The 27,802-nt window shown below is 40.2% G+C and overlaps 1 protein-coding gene across 1 annotated transcript; it reads left to right on the top strand.

Moving 5' to 3' along the window:
- Nucleotides 1-4,046: 4,046 nt before the first annotated feature.
- On the top strand, nt 4,047-26,398 carry lrrn3b (leucine rich repeat neuronal 3b). Its single transcript, XM_028044273.1, has 2 exons — nt 4,047-4,553; nt 22,683-26,398. Exon 2 carries the CDS (start codon nt 23,075-23,077, stop codon nt 25,202-25,204), a length of 2,130 nt encoding a protein of 709 aa, XP_027900074.1. The 5' UTR covers nt 4,047-4,553; nt 22,683-23,074; the 3' UTR covers nt 25,205-26,398.
- The last annotated feature ends 1,404 nt before the right edge of the window (nt 26,399-27,802 follow it).

A 27,802-nucleotide genomic window follows, 5' to 3' on the forward strand; every position in this document is an offset into this window, starting at 1 on the left:
TTGTACACAACTTCTCCATGACATCAACAGAAAAAAGCAAAACACAGGAACAGGAGAGGTAAAGAGTATATGGATGGAAAAAGGCATACAATACCCTGAGGGTTTCCTGGCTACTGTACACGAACGCAAACTAATTATTTAATGGAAAATCTGACTTACATGGGGAAAAGAAAAGTTGCTTAATTTTAGAAGATGTGATCTTCTTTTCCTAACATCGGTGAATAGCTTAAATGTTAAATAGTACCTGTTGAGGACATTCATGATCTTGAGTTGGACACCCGGCTCTACGCAAAATCTGACTGAAACTCAGCTGTATTTTGCAAAGAAGAACGTTCAAAAATATGCAAAGAGACTGAAGTGCCATAGTTTTCAAATGTACACTTTTAAAGAGAATAAAAGATGGTGGAATAACATTTTGTTCTGATCAGATAAGACCAAAACTTTTCTGACCTACATTGAAATTGCTATGTGCAAAAACAGTGGTGGTATCACGCTGTGGGTGATTTTGAAAAAATATTAGGTTACTTACACCTCAGTAATGATATCCCAAAGTTATGTTTGTCTATCAACTAAAATACAAAATGTAGAGTCTTTAAGGAATGCGACTACTTTTATACTCCTTGGATTGTTAGTTTTAAAATTAAAGTTTTTGTTCAAGGAGTATTGTTATTATAGATGGATAGTGGGTGGGAATCTTACAGCAACTTGGAAGTATCACGTTTCAGTTATCATGATAAATGCAGCATTTACAATGCAGAGAGAATACGTGCTAAATTTTAACAAATATTTTCTAAATAAATGCATAATCACCTGTTTGGCTGTGCATCACCCGAGGGAGAGATTCATCTGCATTCCATTAGAGGTGTTTCTGAATCATTTTATGTTATACTTGTTCATAAAAATCATGAGTTTATGTGTAAAGCTCTGAATAAACAAGGTGGTGCAATTTACATGAAATTGAAATCATCTTTGGAGCAAATTGAAAAATGAACCAGGATTCAGTACTGGCCTAGAAAGCCTTTCAGAACTCCCCGAAGAAGAAGAAGAAAAAAAATGCCGTAGATAAGAAAACAGGTGAAAATCTGTGTTAAGGTTTCATGTTATTAACATCGATACAGTGTTTGGGGAAAAAACCCCTTCCAGGTGACGGATGATGCATGTCTTGCTCCTCGGCGGTGCAGATAACCCTGCCTGACCTCTAGGAACATCAGTTTGTAGAACATTGTGTTGAGGGATCCTCCCGGGATCCAAGACCCGAGCTCTGGAGCTAATAGGTACAGATATCCATTTTCTTTCCTGCCTGCACTCGCTCTTCCCCATTCTGCCGCACTGCAAAAAATGTCCGTCTCCAGCATCGTCTCGTGCAGGCGAAGGGGCCTGCCAGAGATAGCAGGCAAACGGCTCTAAAAGCGGTGCTGTTGTCAAGACGAAAGCAGCAAAACAAGATATCAGCCCCGGCTGCTTGAGTACTGGAACGTTCACAAATCGCGTGGTAGAAAGGAGTCCAGCTCTCTCGTATGTGTCTTATCATCAGTCTTGGGGAGATTTGGCTACCATATGGCCACAGTTTGCATCTTCTGTTCTTTGTTGTTTTGTTTTTTTCGTCAAGTAATTTGTCAACATGTGGTATCAGTGCTGAAAGATTAGCTCCTCTCCAACAGATTTTGTGTTTGCACGGCACAAAATAAAGCCAACAGAAGCATGTGGTACAGTCCTTCAGCTGTTTTATGCTAATGAAAGATGTCACCTGCGGTGTTAAAAAGTATTTACCACTTTATACAAAGCAAACTGAAAAACTAACCCGGCCTTGCGTAAAATAGTTATGACCACCAAAACCGAACACCAGGTTGTGTCACCCTTAGCGACAACAACTGCTGTCTAGCTCTTGTAACAGCAGATCAGTTGTTTTAACTGAACCACTTTTTAATGCTTTTTGTTCATAATCAGCCTGTTTAAGGTCACTCCACGGCATACCAATATAATATAATTTCAGACTAGGGACATACAAAATCTGTTTTCTTCTTTTGTTTTTAGCCAGCTACAGTTAAACTTTCTATTCTGTAAGTTCGACACCTGAGTTAAGCACAAGCGCAACTCGAGCACGACTGGGCTTAAATATCAAACTGAGGGGTGGATTTTCTTCCTCAGGATTTTCTGCTAAATAACCAAATTTATGGTTGCACCAATTACAGAAAGTCAGCCAGGTCCTAAAACAGGAAATCTGTTTTGGTGCCTGCATCACACTAGCACCAAAATGTTTGTCAAACGAGTTGTCTTCTTCTCTTCCCAAAAAGTTACCTTAGCTTTTAGGAAAACAAAGTCTGGAGTGCTATAGATGTTGCTTTGGGTTTTTTAGTTACCTCCTGTATGAGTCATCAATGTGCTTTTGGAGTAATTTTGTTAGTTAAGGTTCTCCAAAGGTTAGAAAAGGCATTGCAATAGTTTCCAGCCTGAGATCACTGATATACAGTATATATATTTTTTCTTAAATTGGTTCTTGAATTTCATTAGCATAGGACATAATGTGTTGATTTCTGACATCCGTAAGCTAACTTCATGTAGTTAGCTTGAATTTAAGGAGTTGGCCAGTAAACAGGTGTGTGACTTGTGCAGCTAAACTGAAAAAGAAGGTTAATCTCTCTGTTTTCAAAGTTTAACAAAGAGGAAATTATATTTCCAAAATCTTGCCAGGTTGGTTCAAATAGCTTTTAAAAGAAAAAAAATATTAAATGAAATCAGCAATGCACATACTTTCCTACTACACTGTATGCTGTTTTTTTTCCCTCCTTCTCCTTCATTAGACAGCAGGATAATTAATTAAGAAGCTGTCCGCTACAGCAACTCTGTGTTTTCATGAAGCGAATCTGTCAGATTGAATGTCATGTTTGCAGATGTAAGCACTGCCAGAACTGCAGACATCAAGAGGATAAAAATGGATCAAAAGAAAACACATGCACAACACAATGCAATTCAGCGCGATTTAGTTTTTTTTATATAGTGCTAATCCATACTAGAAGTCAGTCGAGGACACTGCAAAAAGGCCAACAGGTCACACTGGAATCCAATTATATGCGGTTCAATTCATTATATTTCAATTCAGCCCGTTCCATTCAGTCTAATTCATTCTAAGCCAAGTTTTATAACGTAAAAGTCAGGTTATAAAACAAGTCCTGAAAATATGAAATTTTAATTTTTCGCTCTTTTTTCATTTTCTTAAATAGATCACTTAAAATCCTGCTGTTGGAGCCCAGAAAGTATTACATGAATTTATTATTTGCAAAATAATAAATGTTGCTATTGATCAAAAGTTACACTAATAGAGCTAGCATTCCTAATCATTAGCATAACTTTGGATCAATAGCAACATTCATTATTTACATTAATCTAATACTTAATAAGCTCCATCATCCCAGCCTCCGATTGTTAACCAAAATTAATTCAAAGGAGCCTAATACCAAACAAAAACATTACACAAATTTAACCGTTTTTCAAGATTTTATATCCATCAAAGTTATCTCAAGCCCATCAACATTAATACTTTAAAACAGTCCATAGTAAAATCTTTTCCAGACTTTGTTTGGATTTCATATATATATATATATATATATATATATATATATATATATATATATATATATATGCTTCATTTCATGTCTACTTCACAACTTACAGTCTATGTACTCCAAACCGAAACCCATAATGACCATAAAAATTAGTATTAGTTTATATGCATTAAAAAACAACTATAAATGCATAAAAACTGCATATCTACAGGAGAAAGGTGCAAATGATATTCTACTTCAAAAATTATACAGCCATATAAGCAAAATGTATGATAGCGTCACAAAATAATAATTAAAAAAACATGTTTAGTTCAAAACAAAAGCAGCTTTCATTTGAATTCTCGTCATCAAATCCCATTTTCGGAGGCTCCTGAAGTGACTGGGATGACTGACATTTTTTGCAGCGGGCTTTCACCTCCAAACAGGAGAAAGACAGACGAGAAAACGGGCTTTCTGGGGGAAGATGACTGGCGGCTCCGGTCGGCCAATCAGAGCGGGGAAGCTGCTCGGAGTTCGCCCCGCTCCGCTAACGCCATTGGCCGCTGCGCCAGAGAGTCGGGTGGAGGTTCTGTGCTCATATTAATGACTGCCGAGGAGACGGCGGCGCATCTATGTGGTCCGCCTGACACTTGATCGAGGGAAGAGATGCGCCGCTGATCGGCCGCTCTGAAGACGGAGAAGAGAAGGGCACAGGGAACACAGGAAGCTGTATCCGCACTTCTCCTTCATCCCCCTCCTCCTCCTGCTGTTGCTTTAGGAACATTTTTGCCTCATAGAAAGAAGCCCGTGTTATCTGCGTGCGTCCCTCGCCACCTGCCCCCCTCCATCGGGTGAAAGCAGAGAACTGATTTCTCATCAGCGGCGTGAAAACGACCACACATTGTTGCCTGCTCCTCTTTTTGTTGTTTTGTTTTCTCATTTTTCCTCCTCACTCGATTGAGATGGGAATATAGACGGGCAGCGCTTTGAATGCGACGATGGTTGAACCGGGTAAGTTGTTTTTTTTCTCTCTCCTCTCCCTCTGTCATTTCGTTTTGGCGCATTTTGCCAAGTTGATGCAGAACGCTTCAATTCACAGGAGAAAGATTTTCTTTTATTATTTAAAATCCAGACATGTAGTGATGAATAAGGGTGGAGGAGGAGGAGGAGGAGGTGGTGGTGGTGATGGTGGTGGGCGCTTGCGGAGAAAGAGGTGCACAGTAATTAGGCGGATGACTGGCCCTCGAACCCATCGCTGTAGACGCGCTGTTTTGCGCAACTGTGCATGATGCAGATTCGGACTGCGCCGAGGCAAACAAGTCAAACCAACTAAAGACTTGTGTCGCCTACCAGACGCGTCTTAGAAAAAATAATAAAATAAATTAAAAATCAATAGAGCGGTGCCTAACACCCCACCACCACAACATGCACACAGACACAATTCACTCGCTCTTTTCCTGTCTTTTTTTTTTTTTTTTTTTGCTTTTCTGTTAAATACAGCCCCAAAAAATAAATAATAATAATAATAAAAAACACTACTTAAGTGCATTTCGCATTCCCAGCACCTCAGTGCTGGACAGATTGCCTTCACAGCCGCTCTCTGGCATGTTGGATTCTCTGGCTTTTTACGTAATTAACACGGCAGCTGAGAAGCATTCACCATCACCAACGAACCTGATCACCTGCTCATCATCCCTCCTACATCCACGCATCCAGGGATCTGGTTGGTAAACAGAGAGCGGGATGGCACCCACTAATTCTCCCCCCACCCTCCCCCTCTCACCTCACATACACCATCACACTAAGATCCTATTGAATCTTTCAGGGATACGGATTTAGAATAGAGGGCAATGAGTATGACATCCCCTCCCTCCACCCACCATCCCTCTTCCATTTGGGTTTTTGCTTCTCCTCAGTTGTGAATTCAATTGATTTTGGCCTGCATGATGCAAATGACTCAGCCGAGGCAGCCGCTTTTATATGAAAACTACGCTTTGCTGGTATAACCTGGACTCGCGCACGAGGCCACAGATTGCACCCACGTTCGTCAGGAAACCTGTAACCGTTTTTTTTTTAAGTTAACCTCTGAAGCAAATATTTACAAGGCAAACTCTCAAAATATGAGATCAGAAACTCAACATCCATTTACATTGTTGCATCACCCCCCTCTCAACCCTTTCTTTCTTCTACAGTGATAAACAGTGATGGGTTTACTTCATTAATTTTGCCACATTTGCTCAAAACAAATCAATATTACATGTTCACAACAAGTCATACTCTTTAAGTGAGTGGGCTTGCGAATTGCCTATTGATCTGTGTGTGAAGGGAACAGAGCAGTGGTGGGAGAAAAGGTGTTCTGCCTGCAGTGCCTTGTCTGGGGGGGGGGGGGAGAGAAAGGACTCTACGAGCATGACAGGCAGCACAGTGTGGGTGTTCCATATTCATTTTTTCTTTCTTTCTATAGGCAAGAGGGCAACAGGTTCCCTACGAGTGTGTGTGTGTGTGTGCCGCAGAACGCCACAGTTGGTTGGACGTGGAGTTTGAGGACTTTAACCTTCTGTAGTGCAAGTGTTTTTTTTCTTCTTCTTCTTTCATCTCCTTTTCATTCTTTCATATGTATGTAGATATTTTTTAAAGTCAGTTTGAAAACTGCTAAAATTGTTCAGAGATGCCAATAAAGTACCAGAGTCATCGCAGGCTAAAAGGGGTAATTATAGCCTTGCTGTGCACTGCCACTCAGCTGGCTTAAAGAGAGCTTCCGCAGGTCTCACATTTTCCCCCTGGACATGTCTGCGGTTTGCGGTTGTCGTCGCTGCGCATTGCTGGTCAGCTGGCTGACAGCAGGCCACCAGATATTTTCTTTCACCAGCAAGAAAGACAAATTTAGCTCCTGCTAAATGTTCCCCTTTGTCGAATACACTACAATTCCCCGTTGTGGAAAGCAAAAGAGAAACATCAATCAGCTCTAATGAAGTTCTAAAACTGCCAGTTTGGTTCTCTATAAGGATTATTTCTGTTCGGCAGCAGGCTGCAGGTTGGCCACTTGAGCAGCAATGCTTGTGTTTACTCCCTAAAAATGCAGGACAGTTATAATACATGTGATTCGTCTAACAGATCAGAGCTCTGATCTGGAAATGTTACACCTGAGAATCGGTTTTGATAAAAACTGGACAAGCAGTAACACACAACCACGCAATTTGTATATGCAAATAGGGAATGGGAGTAAATAGGTCTGTCTTCTTCCCACTCCTTGAAAACAAGAAAGCATTTACCTTGAAAAGGTACAAATACAATATTATTTTAGAAACCATCAATTTGTTGACTTGTTTTTACTATATGTATATTACTGCATATGTTTGTGTATATGTGGGAGTATATAATTTTTTTGTTCCATTTTTTACCTATTAGGAGGTGTAATTAGCATTTTTCCTTTAATATGGCTCAAGACAAAGCAACAACAGTATGATCTGCTCTCGTTTTCGTGGCAACTGCTATTAGTAATAGAAGCTTCATATATTTTTAGCTCAGTTTTATGTGCTCCAACCCCATTATGTAATGTGGCAATTCATCAGAAGTCCTAATATATAGTTTTATTCTGCAACCTTTCTCCATATTTAAAAAGTTGCAGACCTATGGGAGACTGGAGTGACAGGCTGCCAGCTGTTCTAGTTGAAGTTGTGACTCCAGGGGGCGCTCTCGTTGCATTTCGTACTAGTAACTAAAAAAAAAAAAATCCAACTTTTGAGCACAAAGTGACTGGATAGTGTTTTACGCAGCGAGCGTGTTTATTTGAAAACTAATACAAAATTTAGCAAGTGTTTCATTTAGTCTATCAAAATGATAAGTAAAATGTGGCATAGACCTAAAGTGATTATGTTTGCTTTAAGTAGGCATTGCTGGTATGAGATTATTAGGGCATGATAACTTGGTCTAAAGCAAAAATAAGAAAAAAATAAACATTTTGAACAAATTGTAATCCTTTGATCAACACTCATAGCCATCTTACAGCCAGCTGACCTGCAGTGTGCAGAAGCTGAAATATGTTATTTTCTGTAGATCCGGTGGAAAATGCCAGACTCTCCAACACTCATCTTGTCTTCATAAATAGTTTGAAATGAATGCTGAAATGCCGAAAAAAAGAAAAAAAAAGTCTTCCAACCCTTATTGCTGGTAACTTGTCCGATTCAGACGACTCTCTTCTTCCCCAGCCCACCCTCCCTCCCTCCCTCCTCCATAATGGCGGTAACGAGATGCCCGGGGATCTACCAGAGCTTCTGAGTGAACTGTGTAACGTATTCAGAAGACGTCTTCGGGGGGATCAGCATGTTCAGCCGAGCGTGATCGCTCTGATAGCATCCTTTTCACAGGCAAACGCAGCAGCTCGGCAAAATAGAGTAAACAGCAGAGTCACAGGGCTGTAGGTGGAGGAACAGGGTTTAGATGGAGTGGATGGACAGGATACCAGGCCTAAATTATTATTAATCATCAGGAAGAGAGCTGGAATGCAAAAGAGCCGCAGATCAAAACACGCTTTGATGGCAACATCCATGACATTTTGCTGCTTTTATTCTGTATCAAAAGGTCAGAATGGGATGTGATGCTTCCTTTGTGTCCACTGACATTTACTTAGCATTTTTTATTCCAGTTTAGGAATTTAGCTTTGACTGTTTAAATGCATTGAGGAAAAACAAAAACCTAAATTAATGCTTTAATCTGCTGATTAATCAGGGGTTTGTTTCTTTTTTTAAGTTGTCGCAGATTTATAATCAGAACGTGGGCATAATAGAGGCATATGCCCGTACTGCAGCTTCAAAACATAAACCATAAGAAGGAGGAGGACATCTAAAAAGTCCACTGCTGTGCTTCTCCATCTGTTCTGCATTCGCTTTTGACACATACGGCACGTCGTCGCGCTAATGAATACGTGCTGGATCAGCTGTCGGGCGTCAGAGTCAGGCTATAAATTCTCGCGGCTCAGCAAATCCCAAGTCGGACTCGTAAACGGACCCCCAATCCTCTGTCTGTTTTAGCCGAGGAACAGTAACAGAAGGAGAAAGCCCATATCAGACACCATGAAATCATAATAAAGAGGTCCAAGCCCGCAATAAACGCATTTCAGTGGGATATAATGATTGATTCTGTTTGCCGCAGGAACTTATTCCCTGCAGGCTGGTGGCCCCCTTGACCAGCCATATTTATTCATATAAATAGCTGTGCATCTGAGAGGCAAGCACACATGCCACATTCGCACCTGCAGATTCAATTTAGTTCTGACTTTGAGGGATATGCCACTGGCTCCCCTCACGCCTTCCCCCCTTCAACTCCTGGCTAGCAGCTATACATGAAACATTATGCAGATTTTTGTCAAGAGTAGGTCCGACTATATTGGGGGAGAAATGAGTGTTGCAATGTTCACTACGCCTTTGACCTTATCAGCAGCCGCCTTAAGCTGGATACCTTGGCTTAATTTTAATGGATGCAGCACAATGCGAATTAGACGGGATGGGGGCGGGTGAGGTGTGGGTGTGTGTGTGTGTGCAGATCTCGGTTACTGTCTGCAGCACTGAGCATACATTAGGAGAACGAGTGAATTTTTTCTCCCTTTTTTGCATTTAGTGGTGGCTTCTTTTTGTCTGTACATTTGTACATCTGCCATGTCCTGTTAGCATCGAACCGGTGCAGCACGTTGCCACTTCTCCCTCACTCAGCCCTCTCTCCCAAGGGCGCGTCTTGTTCAGGGAGAGGGGCTGAAAAATCTGAGACGGGGTTCCTGTGGTTAATTTAGAACATCGATTTTTGCATTAACAGCCGACGTGCTGCTGATTCATGGCCGCACAAGCGCGGATGTAAAGGTTTCCATCAGCTCGCACATGGAATGCACGGGAACTTAGACACATGCTGCAAGTTTCATTATGCACAGACACATGGAAGGCTCGCTTTAATGGACTCTCGCTTACCTTTGAGAAAGTATAATAGTAAATCAATGAGGTGAAGGGCAGTGGGAGGGACGGTAAAGCCGTCCACCCGATACCGGATTTACTGTGAATGTATAACGAGTCTGATAACACTATAGATGTTATCAGACTTAAGGCCATAAGAAGAATTTATTTAAAAAAAAAAATAAAAAGATTTGAATATATACATTTAGTAACATCTAGCTGCAGGTCTTCACTGTATAAGTGATATACAGTACTTTAGGAAGGTCTTTGCTCACTTACAGATCTATGCTGTTTTTACCTCTTGTCCCAAATATCTCAGTTTCAGATTCAGCGAAAGATAATCAGAATAATTACAATAAAATCTGGCTTTGATCCAAATAAACATGGCCTCATGTGAAAAAGCATTTACTCCTTAAAACAGGAGACGATTAAAGAAATCTAGATATTAAAGTTGAGAAAAGTACAGAATTGAGTTCTGATTAATAAATTCAATTAATTCAATAATAGCCTTCAAATTGTTCTAAAACAATGTAATGTACAGTGAAAAATTAGCTTTAGATTTTCTATTTCATCAGTGATCCATATTAGTTCTTTACATTGAATACTTACAATTTCTATATTTTCCAAAATGGATGTGGACTTTTTTCCCCATAACTGAACAGCTCCAGTCTGTAGCTCTGTTTCTTTGGAAGAGATCCTCCCTTTGTGAAACACAGTAGATATTAATCCAATGTAAAACAAAATAATAATTTGTTCATACCTTAAACTGTCTACTTCAAAACAAAAATGATAGAAACAAAGAGGTCCAGCTACCTCCACCCTCTGGGTTATTTTCTACAGCTTGTTTCAGCTGAGAAATGAATATTTCAAAGTTGTGTTGGCAAATGTACTGGAATGTGCCATTTGCTTAAATATAAATATTTTTGTTAATCAGGGTCAATTCTACAACTTGATTCAGAGGGAGTTCAAATGGTGTCCTGTTTATGATCGTTGTTAAGATTGAGCGGAACATTAGGTGGACAGAACGGGGCCTCGTCTATCCATCTGAAGCTTTTGACATACCAGTTTAATCTGTGCCCCAACCCTTAACTGTGGTCACGAGGTATCAATTATGACCAGAAGAACAGAATCCAGAACAAAAGGGGCTGAAATTGGCTTAATTTGTTGGCTCGCTGGACTCAGTCGAAGAAGAGTGCAGATTTTGTGCAGATGACGAGAATTTCTCCTTTAAAACTTTCTTTAGAGGTTTTCTTTGCACATCCCACTTTAAGGTGACCCTAGCACAGACCCAAAACTCACTGGAGGGATTTTTAGATCCCTTCTGGCCTGAGAACGCCTCGGGATCTGTCAAAACCAGGGAAATAACTCCAGCGTGGGGATTGGTAGAAATTCTTGCAAAAGAATGGATTTAGTCTGGCAGTGGTAACAAGCATTGTCGAGGGAATTAGGCCGACAGGAGTGTGCAGAACACAAGACAGAAACCTGGATACGAATGCAACGCCTGCATTCTCCATAGCTCATTGCCTGTGCGGGTCGTCATGCTAATGGTTAATAATGCTAACGTCGAGAGAAATCTTTTAACCATCAGGGTTTAAATAGCAGAGACAAATGTGAGAAAGCTTAGGGGGAAAAGAAAGAGCAGAGATCTAAAAGAAGGCATTACCATAAGAAAAGTCGAACGAGAGAGTAAAAAGGTTAGAACAAGAGTCTGAAAAAGAGGTGGGGGGTGACTTGAAAAAAACCTTCCAAGGCTTATTACCAGTGGATCAAAATTCCCAGTGAAGCATCCCTACAATACATCGGTTGGTCTCCTGAAAGGAGGAGGCAATTCTGTTGTGCCCTAGTTTCCACTTGCGTCTGACCTTTATGTCTTCCACCCAGTTTTACCACAGCGATTGTAATGCCTTGGCAGATGCAATACTGCCTTGTTACCTCTTAAACAGTGCAGGCTTCATAATCAGCTCCCCCGAGGGCAGGTGTGCTGTTCCTCTCAAAATTCCCTCGTCTATGCCCGTCGTATCCCAAAGATCCGATGCATCGTACCATAAAAGATTTTATTTTCACATGAGCGACAGGTCAACTCGCGACCATGTGCCGCATTGATGAGTAGCCAACCCGCAACAAAGTAATCACCTCCATGTCACCGCTTCAGTACACCTCATCCAAGTGCCGTGAAGCGAGGGAAAGGATTTATAACTCATTTCAATAAAGAGCACAAAACAAACAGTTCGGCCCGGCTGTTTGGCCGCCCAGACGACTCGAGTCAGGCTTTCCTGAGTTAGCACTGCAGAGTCACCAGGACCATCACTTCCTGCCCCCTTAGCGAGCACGCCCATTAATTTAAAGTGGTCATATCTCACTGGTCTCTAATCAAACTGTATTTGTGCCATTACTGTCCGCCGCAGCCCCAGTGTTAGCATAATGGAGGTGGCCTGGTGGGGATGCAAGCGAAGTGTTGCCAAGATGTGAATGGAAAAGCCTTTCACCTTGACAGCAGGGGTGAGCCTCTTAGAGGAAGCGCTGGCCAAGTGAGTGCGGCGCCTTCTCCAGATGGGAGCAAATTAACTGCAGGCTAAGAAATTATATAGTGAAAGTTATTAGAGGAACAACTTTGGAAAACAAATAGAAAAACAAGCGTCAGGCCACAACACATCAGCCTTGATGAGGGAAGAGCCCAGAGGTTTGACCTCTGACATATTATTTTAACTCAAAGGTTATTTAAAAATATAATGATGAAACCATGGGCCTATGCACAGTTATATATTGGAATATACTGTAGTTTACAAGTGGTGATTTGGGCTAGATTTAAAGTTTTATTACTTTACTGCAGTAATGTTTGCTTTTCTTTGAAAAAAATTTACAAAGAAATGTTTCTCACTAATTTCTATATATTTCCATGATTATGGCTTACAGCACATTGAAACCCAAACTTCGGTTTACTAAAAAGTACACCTATGTACAATATCCACACTCAGCTTGGAGTTTCTTTTTGAAACAGTTCAGCAAGGTACAGAATTGAGCAACCTGTCACAGTAGCAGCTAAAGACAAGAAGTTTGACAGTTGTTTCCTGATATGTTTGTGCGGTGGCGGCTCAGGAAGCTCTGACTCCAGCCACAGTCCACACTGTGTCATAATACCCCAAATTCTTGAATGGATCAGCTTTAAAAGGTTGGTGTTATCTTAGTTGCTTGTGCAATTTTCCACCACAGTTTTTCCTTCCATTCAACTTTCCATTAATATGCCTGGATCCAGTACTCTTAACAACAAACTTCTTTAACAGTATATATATATATATTCCTTGTGTTAGTTGTGTAATGCTTCTGCATTAAAGATTCATATTCTCATCTTGACGAAAAACAGTATTTTAATTTTACAATTGCTTTGAGCCATAATCATCATTATTAACAGACATAAAATGATATTAGAGGATATCACTTTGTGTGCAGTGAATCTGAGTTTCAGCGGATCTACTAAGCCTGCACTGGCAGCCATGCTAGCTGTCTTAGCTTATTGCTAAAGGTTGCTGTCTAAAGGTGCTGCCTTAAAAGTGGTGATTTTACCAGAAGCATGTCCTTATCCAACTGGGTAAATATTATTGGTCACATTTTTTATTTCATTTTGCACTTTACATAGACATAAAAATAGAAATAGAATCCACCCTGCCATCCACATTACCATGTATACATTAGTAAATTTACTTGGGTATCTTCCCCCGACTTCTCTCATTATAATCGATTTCCTAATGCCTTCATTCAGCCATGGTACAAAGCTCACTGACAACTTCTGATGTTACTTTGTGCTCCATTCAACCTGATGCCTTCAACATCCTATAAACCATGAAAATAGTAAGACACTAAATTTTAGTGGTTCTAAACTTGTGGCGTATTACGGAACCAGCTCATGCCTCCTTGTAACGCTGATGCAATGACCCTGTCATTACAAAGACTTAAAACCTTTGAGGGAAATTAGCTGGAGAATTGATCTGACAAGTGCATTTTGCTTCACTTATTTCTTGCTCCTGGCAAAAATATATCACAGCATAGCTGCTGCAGAGAAAGGTTTCATGCTTTGCTGATTTGGAGAGTATTGATTACGATAAAAATATATAAATCATCCTGTCCGTGAAGAATTTGTGATCCATTTATAAACCCAACAATGGTTCTGAGCGGCAACAGACAGAATTCACAATCGGTTTCACTTTTGTCAGTTATTTCATTTGGTTATACATTGGAAAAAGGTATATGTTAAACATCATTCTTCTTTATTTTAATGCCTGTTCTTCAAATGGAGCACAGAACCTAGAAAGAAAGCTCCTGTAGGCCATCAGTCCTGCACCTACCAGGTGAATTCAGCTATCAGCTAAAGCATTATAGCCTGACAGCTCAAGTGAATAGCATTGATCATCTTGTTACAGTGCACTGTTCTGCTGGGAAACCCTGTCTCTTTGACACATACCAGCCACTAAAAGATACAAACCCAGAAAAACTTCTCAGTGCCCGGGCCCCGTGAGGCAGCGACATTCCCTGAAAGCTTTGACGATCACGACAGCAACGGCACAAACTGCTTACCGACACAACGAGGAGCCCAACGCAGCGCCCTGGCTTCAAGACTCCCTCGATCCCAATTTGATTGAGTGGTCACAGAACGTGGTCCCAGCACGCAGCGCTCAGCTCAATTTCCCGGTTCCGGACACGGCGAAACACCACCGGAGGAGCCTCCCTTACGCCTGGATGGGCAAGAGCTGTTTGCGCGGCGTGAGGGCCCCTGCTCAATATTACACTGGCTTTGTAGTTCTCGCAGATAACTGCATGTTGGAGCGTTTGGATAGTGAATATTTATAATTTTGTTGAGTGGTGTGCTGGAAAAAAAAAAAAGGTCAATGAAAGGTAGACGTAGTCGTGTCTTGTGACAGAATTCATTCCCCTTGAACTTTACCACATTTGACTTTATTACATTTTGTAGTTGGACAATACAGCTGAAAATGTATAGCATTTCATATTAAATGATATTGACAATTATTGATCATTTATTTGTTTTAAATATCTGAAGTTTTGCCAAACTGGTAGTGCAATCTTTCCCGTTTTATCCACAGCATTCCTTCCATGCCGCTGATTTTTCATATTTAAAACATTTATGAGGCATTGTGTCAAAACCTGAAACTGCTGCTGCACAAGTTCCTCAACAGATTGTTGCTAGGTACCCAAAGAGCGAGCGAGCGAGTCAGTTGATGCTACCAGCCTTGCTTTGCTGTCCGTGAGAAGTTGAGCGGGTAAAATTTTCCCTCTGCCTACATCCCCCAGAATGCTTTGCAGTTCTGGATTGGAGTTCAGTGAAATTACTGAATATTCGGTCAGACATATCTATTTATTGTCCATCTCTAGGTTGCACTAGATTTTATTTAGACTGACGAGGGCCAAGCTTTTTAGAGTTAAACATCTCTTTTTGTTCACAATTGTCTTTCCACTTATGTGCTCGTTTGCACTGGTCACATAAAAACCCAATTAAATACTTTGGTATTGTTTGTAGTACTGTAACGGTCTAACAAAAGGTCATTGTGTATGAATATATTAGCAAGGCACTGCCTGATAGATTTTAACACTTGTCCAATACAACTCTATTCTGTCTATGTTGGATTTAAAGGCAGCTATGAGTAGGAGGCAGTGTCAAATGCCAGTGATTGAATCTACTAGTGTTCAGCAGACCCAGCAGTAATTCACACAGTTAAGGTTTCCTCAGAACAAACCAGATGCAGGGAGCTTGTTTCCTGTAATGTTCACAGGACGGATTAATTCTGGCCAAAGTGAAAAAGCCCATGGGCTAGACTTGTCAGCCTCCTACTGTAATGGAGTTGCTTTAGAGTTCGTGGTTAGAATGATTGCCCCCCACATTCCTCCCTCTGACACCTGGGAACTCGAGTTAGCACCATGAGTGAACACCTTAGCCTGACCTATAAAAGGGCTCCCTAAACAAACACTGCAGTTCAGCTTTAATGTGTTGGTGCAGGTGGAGATTAGGTTACCGGAGATCCCGTCTCCAACGGGCTGCGTTACGTTTCCAGGTGCTGATTATGTATCTGTGGACCTCGGAAGATTACCTGGAGGTCTTCTACATACAAATACCCAAGCATCCATCTTAGGATTCGATTTTCCCCCGGCCATATTAACCACATTTCTCCCTGTCAAACAGCTGCAGAGCCACTTATTGCCAAACACAGCGCAACTTTTTTCCTCTTCTGCCAGAAGATCCTTGTTTTATCTGTTTCTTTGACTCGTTTTTGAAGCATTTATATTGCGGGGTTTTTTTTGCGTCACGACAGCCCCCTACCCCGCCCTAAAATGCCACTGGGGGTTATTGTACAGCTGCTTAAACTAAGACAAGTTCCTCCTCTACAAGTCCTTTTGTCCTCCAGATCTTTCCACTCCCCCTCCCATCTGACTTTGCCTCAATTACCGCCAACCGAGCAGCGTATTGTGGGAATTAGCTGTTTAAGGCAGCGTTGCATGGAGTGGGGTGGGCTGTGACTGGACCTTCACTAATAGGTTTGTACAAGTCCACAGTCTCAGCAGTCACAGTGCAGGGCCTCTGGAACACAGACTGCCTTCTTGCCTGGCTCTGCATAATGTCGTCGCCAAACACCAAATTATGCGCTCAGACGCCTGGAGACGATTTGGATACTTCACTTGAACTGATTAAAGTGCACTTGAGTATGTGAACTTGTAGTTTATTGATATTCTAAATAAGGGTTGTACATCTGGGATCTGTGGCTGAAAACTTTCAGGTCTTAGTTAGTTGGGAGTGGCTCAGAATAGACTAGAAATATCCCTTATCATCCCACAATGGGGGGATTTCTGTGCAACAGTAACAAAGTGACAAGTAATCACTTTTTATTTACATTACCGTAGCATGATATATGTACATCTAAACATTTCTACAGTGGAGGCATTAATGTAAAGTCAAAGGCAGTGACTCTCTCCTAACCAAAATTTTTCTCCAGAGAAACTACAATTAAACCTCAAGTTAGTCATACCCCTTGCAGATGCAAGTTTACATATCAAGAATGTTACTTGAGACAAGAACTAACTTTAACATTTGGGAGTAGCCGCACCAGAGATCTAACAAGAATCTGATATGTGGAGGGAGCTACAGATTAGGCTGATGTTCAAGAGGACTTGCATTCCCAAAGAAGTGGAGCTCTTCCCTAAAGATAAATAATCAAAATGCCATTAGAAATATAGAAAATGCTGGTCAGTAATTATAAAAAGGTTGGATTACTCCATTAATTATTACGGGGGTACACAGTTTTGATATGAGCAAATCTTTTTGCATTAAATGTGAATATATTTTTCTTTTTACTTTTGCAGCACTTCGTTATGTTTGAGAGATGCCGTCTTCACTCAGAAACCAATTTCGTGTTTTTATAATTCCCGGTTTAAATGTACATTTAAAGCATCTGGTACAACAACCTGGTTTAGATTTTATTAGTCCACATTTCCTAAAACACGAAAATACAAAAAGAAAACAAATTACCTTTCCTCAGTTTGCCTCTGAAAAGACGGTCTTAAGCAGATTCTAACTTTAGCATGGTTTATTTAATCTCCTATGTGTGCCAAAGTTTTAAAAATGTTTAAATCTTCTTCCATGCCCTTTTAATAACTCTCCTAGAACATGCAGGAAGTGGTATTATTATTATTATTTTTAATTTTGTATTTTTATATAATCTTAAAATAAAAATTTGACAAAAATGAGTACCCACTGTTTCACCATAAGAAATCACTAATTATATTGATTACTTGCAAGTACTAAAGAGAAAGGGGAATCTATTGTGTTTTTAAAGGGATTCGTCAAAGCCATTTTTAAAATAGGAAAACAATCTGAAATACAACGTTGAGTAATTAATTGAATTTATCCTAGTTGATCAACATTAAAACGTCGACTGCCTCATATGGCGCATTGTCCTCTGGGTGTCCTAATCCAATCACGGATTTCCAGCACTCTACACAAAGCAGACGACAACCCTGGCCAAACCAAATGCTTCCTCTTTCCTAATCTACTGCCAACACTGCTGCTGGCCACCACATCATCTGCTCGTCCATCCTCCAGCCAGGCCAGAATCTGATGGTGTAATGTGACCCGCGGACCTCAGGAACAATTGATCCCCCTGCCCCCATTAACATCCCCGGCTTAGCAAACAATAGCGCGCCCTGCTAGAGCCACCTGTGGTGAACGCAGATTGTTGCCAAAGCAATAACAATTAAGCCCGACACATTACGCCGCCGGCGATTGTTATTAGGGAGAACAGCCAAAGCGAGCACAGGTGAGACCCGAACACTGTAGGCTGAATTACAGCATCTGTGCCGTGCTTTTAGGGTGCAGCTCAACCGCATAACCTACACCGAGGAGCGAGTGCTGAGGGAGAGAGGCTAAGCTCTGTTTATCAGAATGCTCAGGGTGTAGAAGCTTATTAAAGTGCCAGGTGCTCTTGAAAAATAATACCACCACCCCCATTGACCGCTCCTCTCCACCCTCGTTCGAATTTCACTGGCTCCATGTCCTCCTCTACCCATCCACACCAGAATCCAGTCAATGCTGGAATAGAGCTCCAGGAATAAAGTGTTGGCTTGGATGTGGTCGAGGGGAGACATTTCTGCTGCCATCATATTTACCTGATCCTTACAACACCCCCCCGCACACACACAGTTCCTCTGTGGCCACTGAGGTGGAAACAGAACTGTTGATGAAATGAAATCGTTTCTCAAAGCTTCCTTCATTCCTCCCATTTCATCCCGTCTCTTTTTGATCGCTCCTTGTAATGCGACGGCCCGATCTTTTAGGCCCAAAATATCACAAGCGCCATCAAAACCATCCTCTCAGTCTCACAGATGATAAATTGCATGCTGCACTTCAACCGAAGCGTGCGAGAGGCGCCAGGTTAGAAGGAAACAATGAAGGCCTAACGTGCGTCAAGAGGATGCACTGTAGTTATAGCTCTAGTTACTTCCTGAAACAATGTCCTGTTCCATGAGCACTTTTAAGCTCAATTAACAGAACTTCATAATGTTCATCATCTTTAAGACACTTATGAGACGTGTTTAATTTTAACAGCATCCACTGGAAAGGTTTCATGCCAAAAAGCATTTACTGATAATCAGAGAATATAATCATGAAATCACAACACAGCAGCAGAGTGGTGGGTAGGTAATAGGGGTGTAATGGTAGGCATAAATCATAATAAGGCACATTCCTGATTTCATGGTCATAGTTTACTACATTAGCAAAAACCAAGCAAATGCAAAGCATCTTCTCACTGGTTCAAAAAGAAAAGACGTTAACTAAGAGGGCAATTTCTTTTTGAGAACTAACCGTTCCCTGTGAGTTTTTTCCATCCTGCCTAAAACGACAAGACAATCAACCATAAACAGTTCTTACAAGGTGAGATAAAAAAAAACAACAACCCATCTTTAGTTTGTTTTGACAAATTGCAAACTCTTAAAATATACGTCTGTTTGCTTCATTTTTATTTGGCATTTCTGTGTCCAAAATCTCATTTAAGCCTCTTGTGGTTTTACAAACCAAATCCCAAGTTTTATAAACCTCAATTCAACAAAGAATTAATTAGTTCAGGTTTTATCAGACAAAGCATTTAGAATTCTAAAATTTGCAGTAATCCCATAACTCAGAATCTCCAAGAAAGATGCCTGAGTGGTGGGGACTTTCTTTACGCTTTTGCAATTCGTAGTAGTCGGACAATGTTTTTTTTAAATTTAACATTGATTTTAGTGCACTTTAAATGGCTAAGTTACATAAATAAATGATTATTTGGAAAGTGCAGATTTATCATGGGAACTGTTTTTGCACTGGTGTTTCAAAATGAATGTGCAGGATTACAAAAAAGGTCAAACTTTGCATTGGTTGGTGTGGCAGGCTTTGGATAAGATCTTAAGCTATTTTAATAATTTTTTGGTGTACTGGGACCAGTAAATGAAAGGCTTATTCTGGATGAGACTGCCACAACTAATAATACGAAAAGCATGTATAGTGACAACTGTTGCATTCATAGTATTTAATATATTAAAACTGTAAATGCCAGGTTAGCTGAAATAAATTAGTGGCATCCGTGGTATGTATTTTAAGATAGAAACACTAATATTACTACTAATACTATTAATAAAACAAATAAGACACTGCAAGAAACAAACATGGTGAAAAAGTTGAGAAATATTTTCTTTTAAATGTCAGAAGAACATAATCTTGGACTATATGGCTCGGTTTTATTGCATATGGTAAAAAAGGTTGAATGATTGTTTTGCTCTTAAAACCACTCAACTCTGTTTTCATACGTAGCAAATCTGCTATCCTCACAAGCAATCTTCCAATAGACAGCTTAAAAGGAAGAAGTAAATACTCAGTTTTCCGCTCATTAATTCTCTGCAAGGATAACTAGTCAGAGAAACTTATTTAAAAATGTTAACATTTTCAAAAACATTTTGTGAATAAATGCCTGTGTAAATAGAAAAATACCAACTTCTATAGAAGTTACATCGTTACAGTAATGCTCATGTTTTTTTGTTGTTGTAAAACAAACATGTTTGATTTTGTTAAAAAAAAAAGTACCCTATCTTAAAATGGCAAGAATGGCTTCATTCCTTGAACTAATTTGTTCCAATTATTATCGATGCAAGAAAATCAGACCATTTCATCAGCAGCAGCAGCAAGTGTTGTTTCTAGTTAACATTTTTTGACCTTGTTCTCCACTTTGTGGATAATATTTCAGAAGCTTTTGCCAAAGTCTTGGACAGTGTTGGTTTCAAAGAAAACTTTTTAATTTAAAAGAAAAAGTCGTTGATGAACTTTGAATATTTCTAGTCTCTTGGCAGTTTTTGATGCATCTTGAGCGCCTTTGATAATCCAGTTTATATAATATTTTTAATGTACCAATCTCATTAACTCGTTTGCAACAAAAAAGTCATTTGTACCAAAAATATTTAATTAAACAAACAATGGGATTTGACCAGCTGGTTTAAACGGTGCAATTTAAAATCATCTTCAAAAATTCTCTCAATTTAGTTTTTTGCTTTTGTCACCACAGAATTCATTTTCAATGCATGAATTTAGAGGACTACGCTCGATCCAAGGTGTAGGGTTTTCCACATGTCACTGACCTGTAATGTGAAGGCATGGCGTCTTGCATTTTTCTTTACATGTATCCCAGCTCCCACACAGCTAATTAAAAAGGCTTAATTGTCTCGTTGGAATGTCATCTGTTTCTGTAGAGGCCTGCTAATGAACCATTCATTTGATTCATGTGTGTCAAACATGAGAAGTGATTTTTCTCAGCTGCTTTCTATTGTTCTTAATGAAGTCTAAGCTTTGACTAAGAAATACAAATTTCCCCCAGCCCCAATAATACAAGGTTGAATTCTTTTTGATTTAGCATTGAATTTGATATCTACGGACAGTCTTGGGTGTTTTGTCTAATCATTGTTTTAATACCAGGAGTTAATTACAGCCTAAAAATGGTACTTCCTTCTAATACGTCCATGCCAATGTATGTAGATTGTAGAAAGGTACTTAAGAAATTTTTAGAACTTTTGGGTTGTACTTGAACACATTTTAATTTAAAATTACAAACTTTCTCAGCCTAGATGTTTTTTGGGAATGTTTTGTATACATTCTGAACATCTGAATATATTACTCTCAAACTACTTTTTCAGTAATTGGGTCTATCTGAAACCTGAAACTGGCTCGATATTGTGATGTATATATTACTAGTGTATCAGTATTTGTACTAAAATACATCAGCTCAATTAAAGAGCTGTTACTTCTGGACTTGTAAGCAGGGACTTGTGTATTCACACTTATTGAGCAGTAAACAGGTGCTTACTGCACATTTTTTAATTTAGTTTTTGGATATTGGTGAGATTATTTCATTAATATATACAGTATATAATGTTTGGCGTTTTAAGCAGATCTGACTTCAGATCCAGTTGAGCATAGATTTCAAGTTTTCCAGAAAATAAAATGAATTAAACCAGCACAGGTTTTTGGCAAAAATCAAAATACTGATGGGTTAAGTTATGACATGGAAAATCAAACATAAGACATTTCACATCAATATAAATTAATGTAGAGTCTTTTGTTAAGGATTATTAGATTTGTGGCCTCTTATATTTAACCTCTAGTTGTACTGCAGGGACAACTAGATTAAACAACAAAAGTTTAATCAGGCTTGAAAATATAATAAAGGAATAACAATGATTATTTCCCATCCCAGTTATTATATTATATGACATAAATTAAATGAACAGAACTCTCCAAAAAGTTTGGATAATAATATTCACAGGAAGTGAATGCAGCTGAGTGGCAGTTCCTACTCTCATTGCTCTGTGGATGTATGATGAGAAGAATAATTCTTTTACTTCTCATTCAGTTACTACTTCTCATAAAATACAGTACTAAAGTCAGTAGAACATAGATTACAGTCTTTTGGTAGTCCAGTAAAAGTTGAACAGTACAACCACACTATATTTGGCTGGATATATCATCTCGTACCTTTCGGTATTCAATATTCATGGTTTCATTTTGCATGGAAATTTTGACTCCGTCTTTATTGCTTGCTATTCTTTAATAACATTTGCCCACCAATGCACTGTATGACTTTCACATATATTTAGAGAACAGCATGAACATTTTAATTTTTAAGCCTGCTATTTCTGTGTCCTCTGTCAAACAGGTGCGAACTGCATCTGGGTCAAAAGCTTTGTTTGCCTTTACCACCGAAACCATCTCATCATGTTGTTTGTGACTGGATGCCCATTTACTTGTTGCTATAGCGACTGGCATATTCCAGTGCAGCTTCCCTTAAAGGCCTGGTGGTTAAGCCCTCGGATGTTTGCCATTTAAGAATCTTAATGAGCTTTCTCTTTAACTAATATTAGGCTCACACGCCCCCCGAACGTCAAGACTGAATGGCATATCGTAAGGGCACATGCGGTACATCTCAGAAATGAAGTCTAGAAGGTCAAGCAGATATGAATCCATTGTTCTAAGTCTTGAAGGGAGCACGTATAAATGCCAACATGCATCAGTGTGCCTATAACAAATGTCAATATGCCCACAACCCTCTCTCATGACATTCCTTGACCACCTCCATTGTTGTGTAATACTAAAAGCTCTTCTCTCTGTCTTGTTTGTTTTCTGCAGGTAGGAATGGACTGGGCTGTGGAATCTCAAAGCTACTGAAGACGATCAAAGAGGGCATTTATCTTTAAGTAATACTAACATATAGGGTACAGATCTATACTTTTTTTTCTCTTTATCCCCATCTCCTACTTTTTTTGTTAGTACTGCAAGTTTGGCTCCAAACCCTTAAACTGGAAGCTATATTGAATTATTGGCCATTACATTCAAGGACACCTATACAGCAGGACATAACCCCCCCCCAAGGGAACCCAGTGGTGGTGTCGGGTTTGGTGAGGGGGTGAGTCAGTCGCCTCTGCAACAGCAGCAGCAAATGGTTTGTTGTTTGTGAAGGCAACAACTGAGAACCCTTTATCTGAGAAGACCAACTTCTGTTGGGGGGAAAAAGGTTCAACATGAAGGACATGTCATTTGTTGATTGCCTCTTCATTGGGTTGGCTATGGCTTCTCTTGCTGTAGCCACTGAGGTGGGGCCCGACTGCCCGAAGCTTTGTGTGTGTGAAATCCGACCCTGGTTTTCTCCTACTTCAGTGTACATGGAGGTGCAGACGGTGGACTGTAATGACGTGGGACTCTTTAGTCTGTCAGAAAGATTACCAATGGGCACACAAGTTCTATTACTGCAAACAAACAACGTTGCCAAGATTGTTAAACCTTTGGATTACTTGGCCAATATCACAGAGATAGACCTATCACAAAACAACTTATCTTCTATCAGTGACATCCATTTGGGAAATCTTTCTCAGCTGGCATCCCTTCATCTGGAGGAGAACTGGATAGAGGAGTTACCTGAGCGATGCCTGTCCGACTTGGTTAACCTGCAGGAGCTCTACCTGAATCACAATCTCATCTCTTCTATTTCCACAATGGCTTTTCTGGGTCTAAGTAACCTGCTGCGGCTTCATCTCAACTCTAACAAGCTGAAGGTTATCAAGAGAGAATGGTTCGAACCCATGCCGAATCTGGAGATCTTAATGATTGGCGAGAACCCAGTTCTCTCCATTTATGATCTGAACTTCAAACCTCTTGGAAACCTCCGTAGTCTTGTTCTTACCAGAATGAACTTGTCTCAGCTACCAGACAATGCACTCACAGGTCTTGATACCTTGGAGAGCATTTCATTCTATGATAATATTTTCCCAGAAGTCCCCCATTCAGCCCTGAAAAATGTTAAAAATCTAAAATTTTTGGATCTAAATAAAAACCCAATATCCCGGATACAAAGAGGAGACTTTGTTGATATGCTGCATCTGAAAGAACTGGGGATTAATAGCATGCCAGAGCTAATTTCCATAGACAGCTTTGCTCTTAATAACCTCCCTGAGTTAACCAAAATAGAAGCCACTAACAATCCTAGACTCTCCTACATCCACCCCAATGCTTTCTACAAGCTACCACGACTGGAGACCCTCATGCTAAATGGCAATGCTCTCAGCGCCCTCCACAGGATAACCGTTGAGTCTCTCCCGAATCTCAGAGAAGTCAGCATGCACAGCAACCCTATCCGCTGTGACTGTGTAGTTCGCTGGATGAACATGAACAAAACCAACATTCGCTTCATGGAGCCTGATTCATTGTACTGTGTAGAACCTCCAGAGTATGAGGGCCAACATGTTCGACAGGTGCACTTCAGGGAGATGATGGAAATCTGCCTGCCACTAATATCCCCAGAAAGTATGCCAGGACACATAAAGGCACACAAAGGGAACTCTGTGTCACTCCACTGTCGGGCATTTGCTGAACCAGAGCCAGATATTTACTGGATTACCCCGTCTGGTACCAGGATCCTGCCGAATTCCATGTCTAACAAATTCTATATGCATCCAGAAGGAACATTCGACATCTACGATATATCCGAAAATGAAGCAGGTGTTTACACCTGTGTTGCGCACAATCTGGTTGGAGCTGACCTCAAATCTGTTTCAGTAGAGGTGAATGGATATTTTCCTCAACTTGCAAGTGGATCCCTGAATGTTGTGATTAAATCAGTGGGGACAAACTTCATCCTTGTTTCCTGGAAAGGTCATCCTGGCACTTTGGCCCCCAGTATTAAATGGTACACGCTATCTGATCTGAATCATCCCACAACAGCGTTTAGCACCAGGGTTCCTTCGGACATCCAGCTTTACAACCTCTCTCATCTCCACCCTGCCACCCAGTACAAAGTTTGTGTGGATATCCGCAGCATCCACTACGACCATGACACCAAATGCATCAATGTCACCACTAAGGGATTAGAGCTGGCAGCCAAGGACACAGCAAAATGGGATGCAGCGCTAATCACTGTCTTTGGAGTGCTCTTGGCAGTGGTTTCATTGGCATGTCTGTTTTTTTATGCGTCTCTGAGGAACCGCTACTTTTATGGCAATATAAGGAGATATGACTCCAAGGCATTGCTTACACCAGTGGAAGCTACAGGTTTGCACTCTTCTTTCTTTACAAAGCTTTGGGATTCGGGTAAGGGTGTGCCGAGCGGAGTGGAAGTTAAAGCCACAGTCATAAATGTATCTGATAATGCCTTTTAAACAGTCCAACTGTGGATGGCGTCTCATACTAACTACAGATAATGGACAATGCCATAAGCAGGGGTAGACGAACTCATGCTTTCAAAAGTATACCTGTGGCTAAGCCCCAGCTTAAACACACTGGCAAAATTTATAATTATAAATGGGATGAAACACTTAACTGGACTACATGGTATACCGTCCAACGCGGTGGCTTTGTGAACCTTACATGGAACCAAGCTATCGTCAATGGGAAAGGGTCTCTACTGCAAAAACACCAACTTGAGTTCAAATTCACCCAGAAACGCAGGCAGAGAAAATGAAGCCGAGACGAAGATGGTGGCCAACTCTCTTGTAATTGACTGTTAAATGTGTTCAGAGTCGTGGAACTGTCCGTGTGGTCCCAAGCAATACCGTCTGTGCTTTGTCAAACATCCATAGACGAGTTAGAGAAACAGTAATAACACCTGTCTATTATGGGAAAGGAGATTTAGTAGAGTAGACGAATACCAGTGACTATGGTGTAAGCCTTTTGATGAACTATACCCCATTTTTCTATTTAAAAGATGGATTCTTGTTTTTTTTTTCTTGAAAATATTGTTATATATTCTATTATGTTGATGTAATGACAAATCCTCTGTATGTGAAAAGTTTAAATGGGTTTTAAATTAAGGAGAGGAGCAAACTACTTTTGATTACAGCTTCACATTAAGCTTAATGAAATTCAGCTATGAAATGAGTGTCTAGAGAGAAGATTTGCCAAATGGCTGTTTATGCTTTGTAGTTCTCATTATGACGATGACTGGGAGACAATCCGGATACATTCAACTAAAACTAATATGAGAGGTTGATTAAAACTGAAGTGAGTGATGCGTTGTCTCCTGAAGGAGTGGTTTGCTAAATCCTGGTAAGTGCCTACAACAAGAACTACATGAAGAAAGGAGGAAGATGAACTGAGGAAATCTGTCAACCACAGCAAAACATGATCATGTCATCATTGCAGAATCAGAAACTATACTCCCAGTACGTTTAGTGGAAATACTTTCTCAGTATTTTTAGCATACATATTTTAAGGAAGCATTTTGTTATTGCTTTGGGTGTAAAGTCAAAAAGCCATTTTTATATTAACTGTATTATATGTGATCAATGGGCACAACAAACTAATCGAGAAAAGCGCTAAGAAAAAATAATAAATGTCATTGTTTCTTTTACAAACAGTTGTCTTTATCTTTTCATGTATGGATTGTCTAATTATCAGTGGAAACTGGAATAGTGTAAAGCATGTCATGTCTTCATTTGTAACTTATTACAGCTTAGTATGCGGAGGAAAATATGAAAATAAGCAATGGGTATGCCGATTTTCTGACTTGCAAGAAAGTGGTCAGCCCTCCTGATTTGTAGGCACCATCCTCCTCGTGAACTTGTAAAGATAAAGGAGGGAGTGGCTAATTTAGAACAGACATTAGAGGGCATTAGTAATGACATCATGAGTAGGGCAAGGGTGTTAAACGCGGCTTCTTTAACGCCCAACAGTTAAAACAGACAGTGAAGGTCAGTAGACCAAAAAGGTGGCTCATAGACATACTGGGAAGCAATAACAGAACTTGGAGGTGGAGTTTGATAGGCTAATTGCTTGTTTCATTCAGCTGTACAGCATATGGGGTGTAGGGATGGCCACTGGCTCTGCAACGAACACACACTTGGAAGTTTCATCCAAGCAAAATCACTCAGAGGGAGAACAACTGTGCTAAGCTGACATTGTGCCTTACTAAAAATGGGATTGAATGACAATTGCAGATGACCTCATGTATGTCACAAAGCCACACTGTATGACCCTCCAATTACTTTGAAGTCCTGTCGAGGCTTTCGAAGTACAAACTCTACCCTCCCAGTCAACTCTAATGTAGCAGAACATTTCGTCCTCTGTCTCTGTCAACTAGGTTCAGCTAGTGCTTATCACAGACATCTGCTCATAAGCCTAGATTTTTGTGACAAAATAAAATTTGTCAGTGAGGGTCCAAACAATTCATGTTTATGGATGCGGGCATTGCAGCAAGACCCTCACCTTGACCCCCAGACTTCTCTTTTGTCTTGTAACTTCTGTGTTACTATGTTGATTGACTGTTGTAAGTTCAGGGAACTGCTTATAACAGAGTTTGCCGAGTTTGTGATGCCATTACATATATTGTTTGTGCCTATTTTAGAGTTCTCACCTCCTTGCAAACATATATACAGTATATCTATTATGAGCTTACATTTTAACGAAAATTATGGCTTTAAATGACCATTCCTTCTGAGAACTCAACTAGGTGTTTTTTGTGTGTGTGTGTGTGTGGGAGGGGGGGTGCCCGGAAGTGTATATTGATAATGACCAACAACCAGAAACTACAGGTCCAAGGACTTCAGCTGGATGGTCATACTATAACCTTCACAGGAAACAGAAAACACTGCAACAGAGGACCAGAACTCATTAGTTGCCTCATTAAGTACATGTCCGTCCTTCTAGCTGGTCTGAATATAGACACTGTGCTACAGTTACAACTGTTGTTCATGTTTAGAAAGGGACACTGTGTCCTGTTGACAGAACTGGAATGAGCAAAGCCTGAGCTTTAGGACTCA

This window comes from Xiphophorus couchianus, chromosome 17, assembly GCF_001444195.1.
Source record: "Xiphophorus couchianus chromosome 17, X_couchianus-1.0, whole genome shotgun sequence".
NCBI lineage: Eukaryota > Metazoa > Chordata > Actinopteri > Cyprinodontiformes > Poeciliidae > Xiphophorus > Xiphophorus couchianus.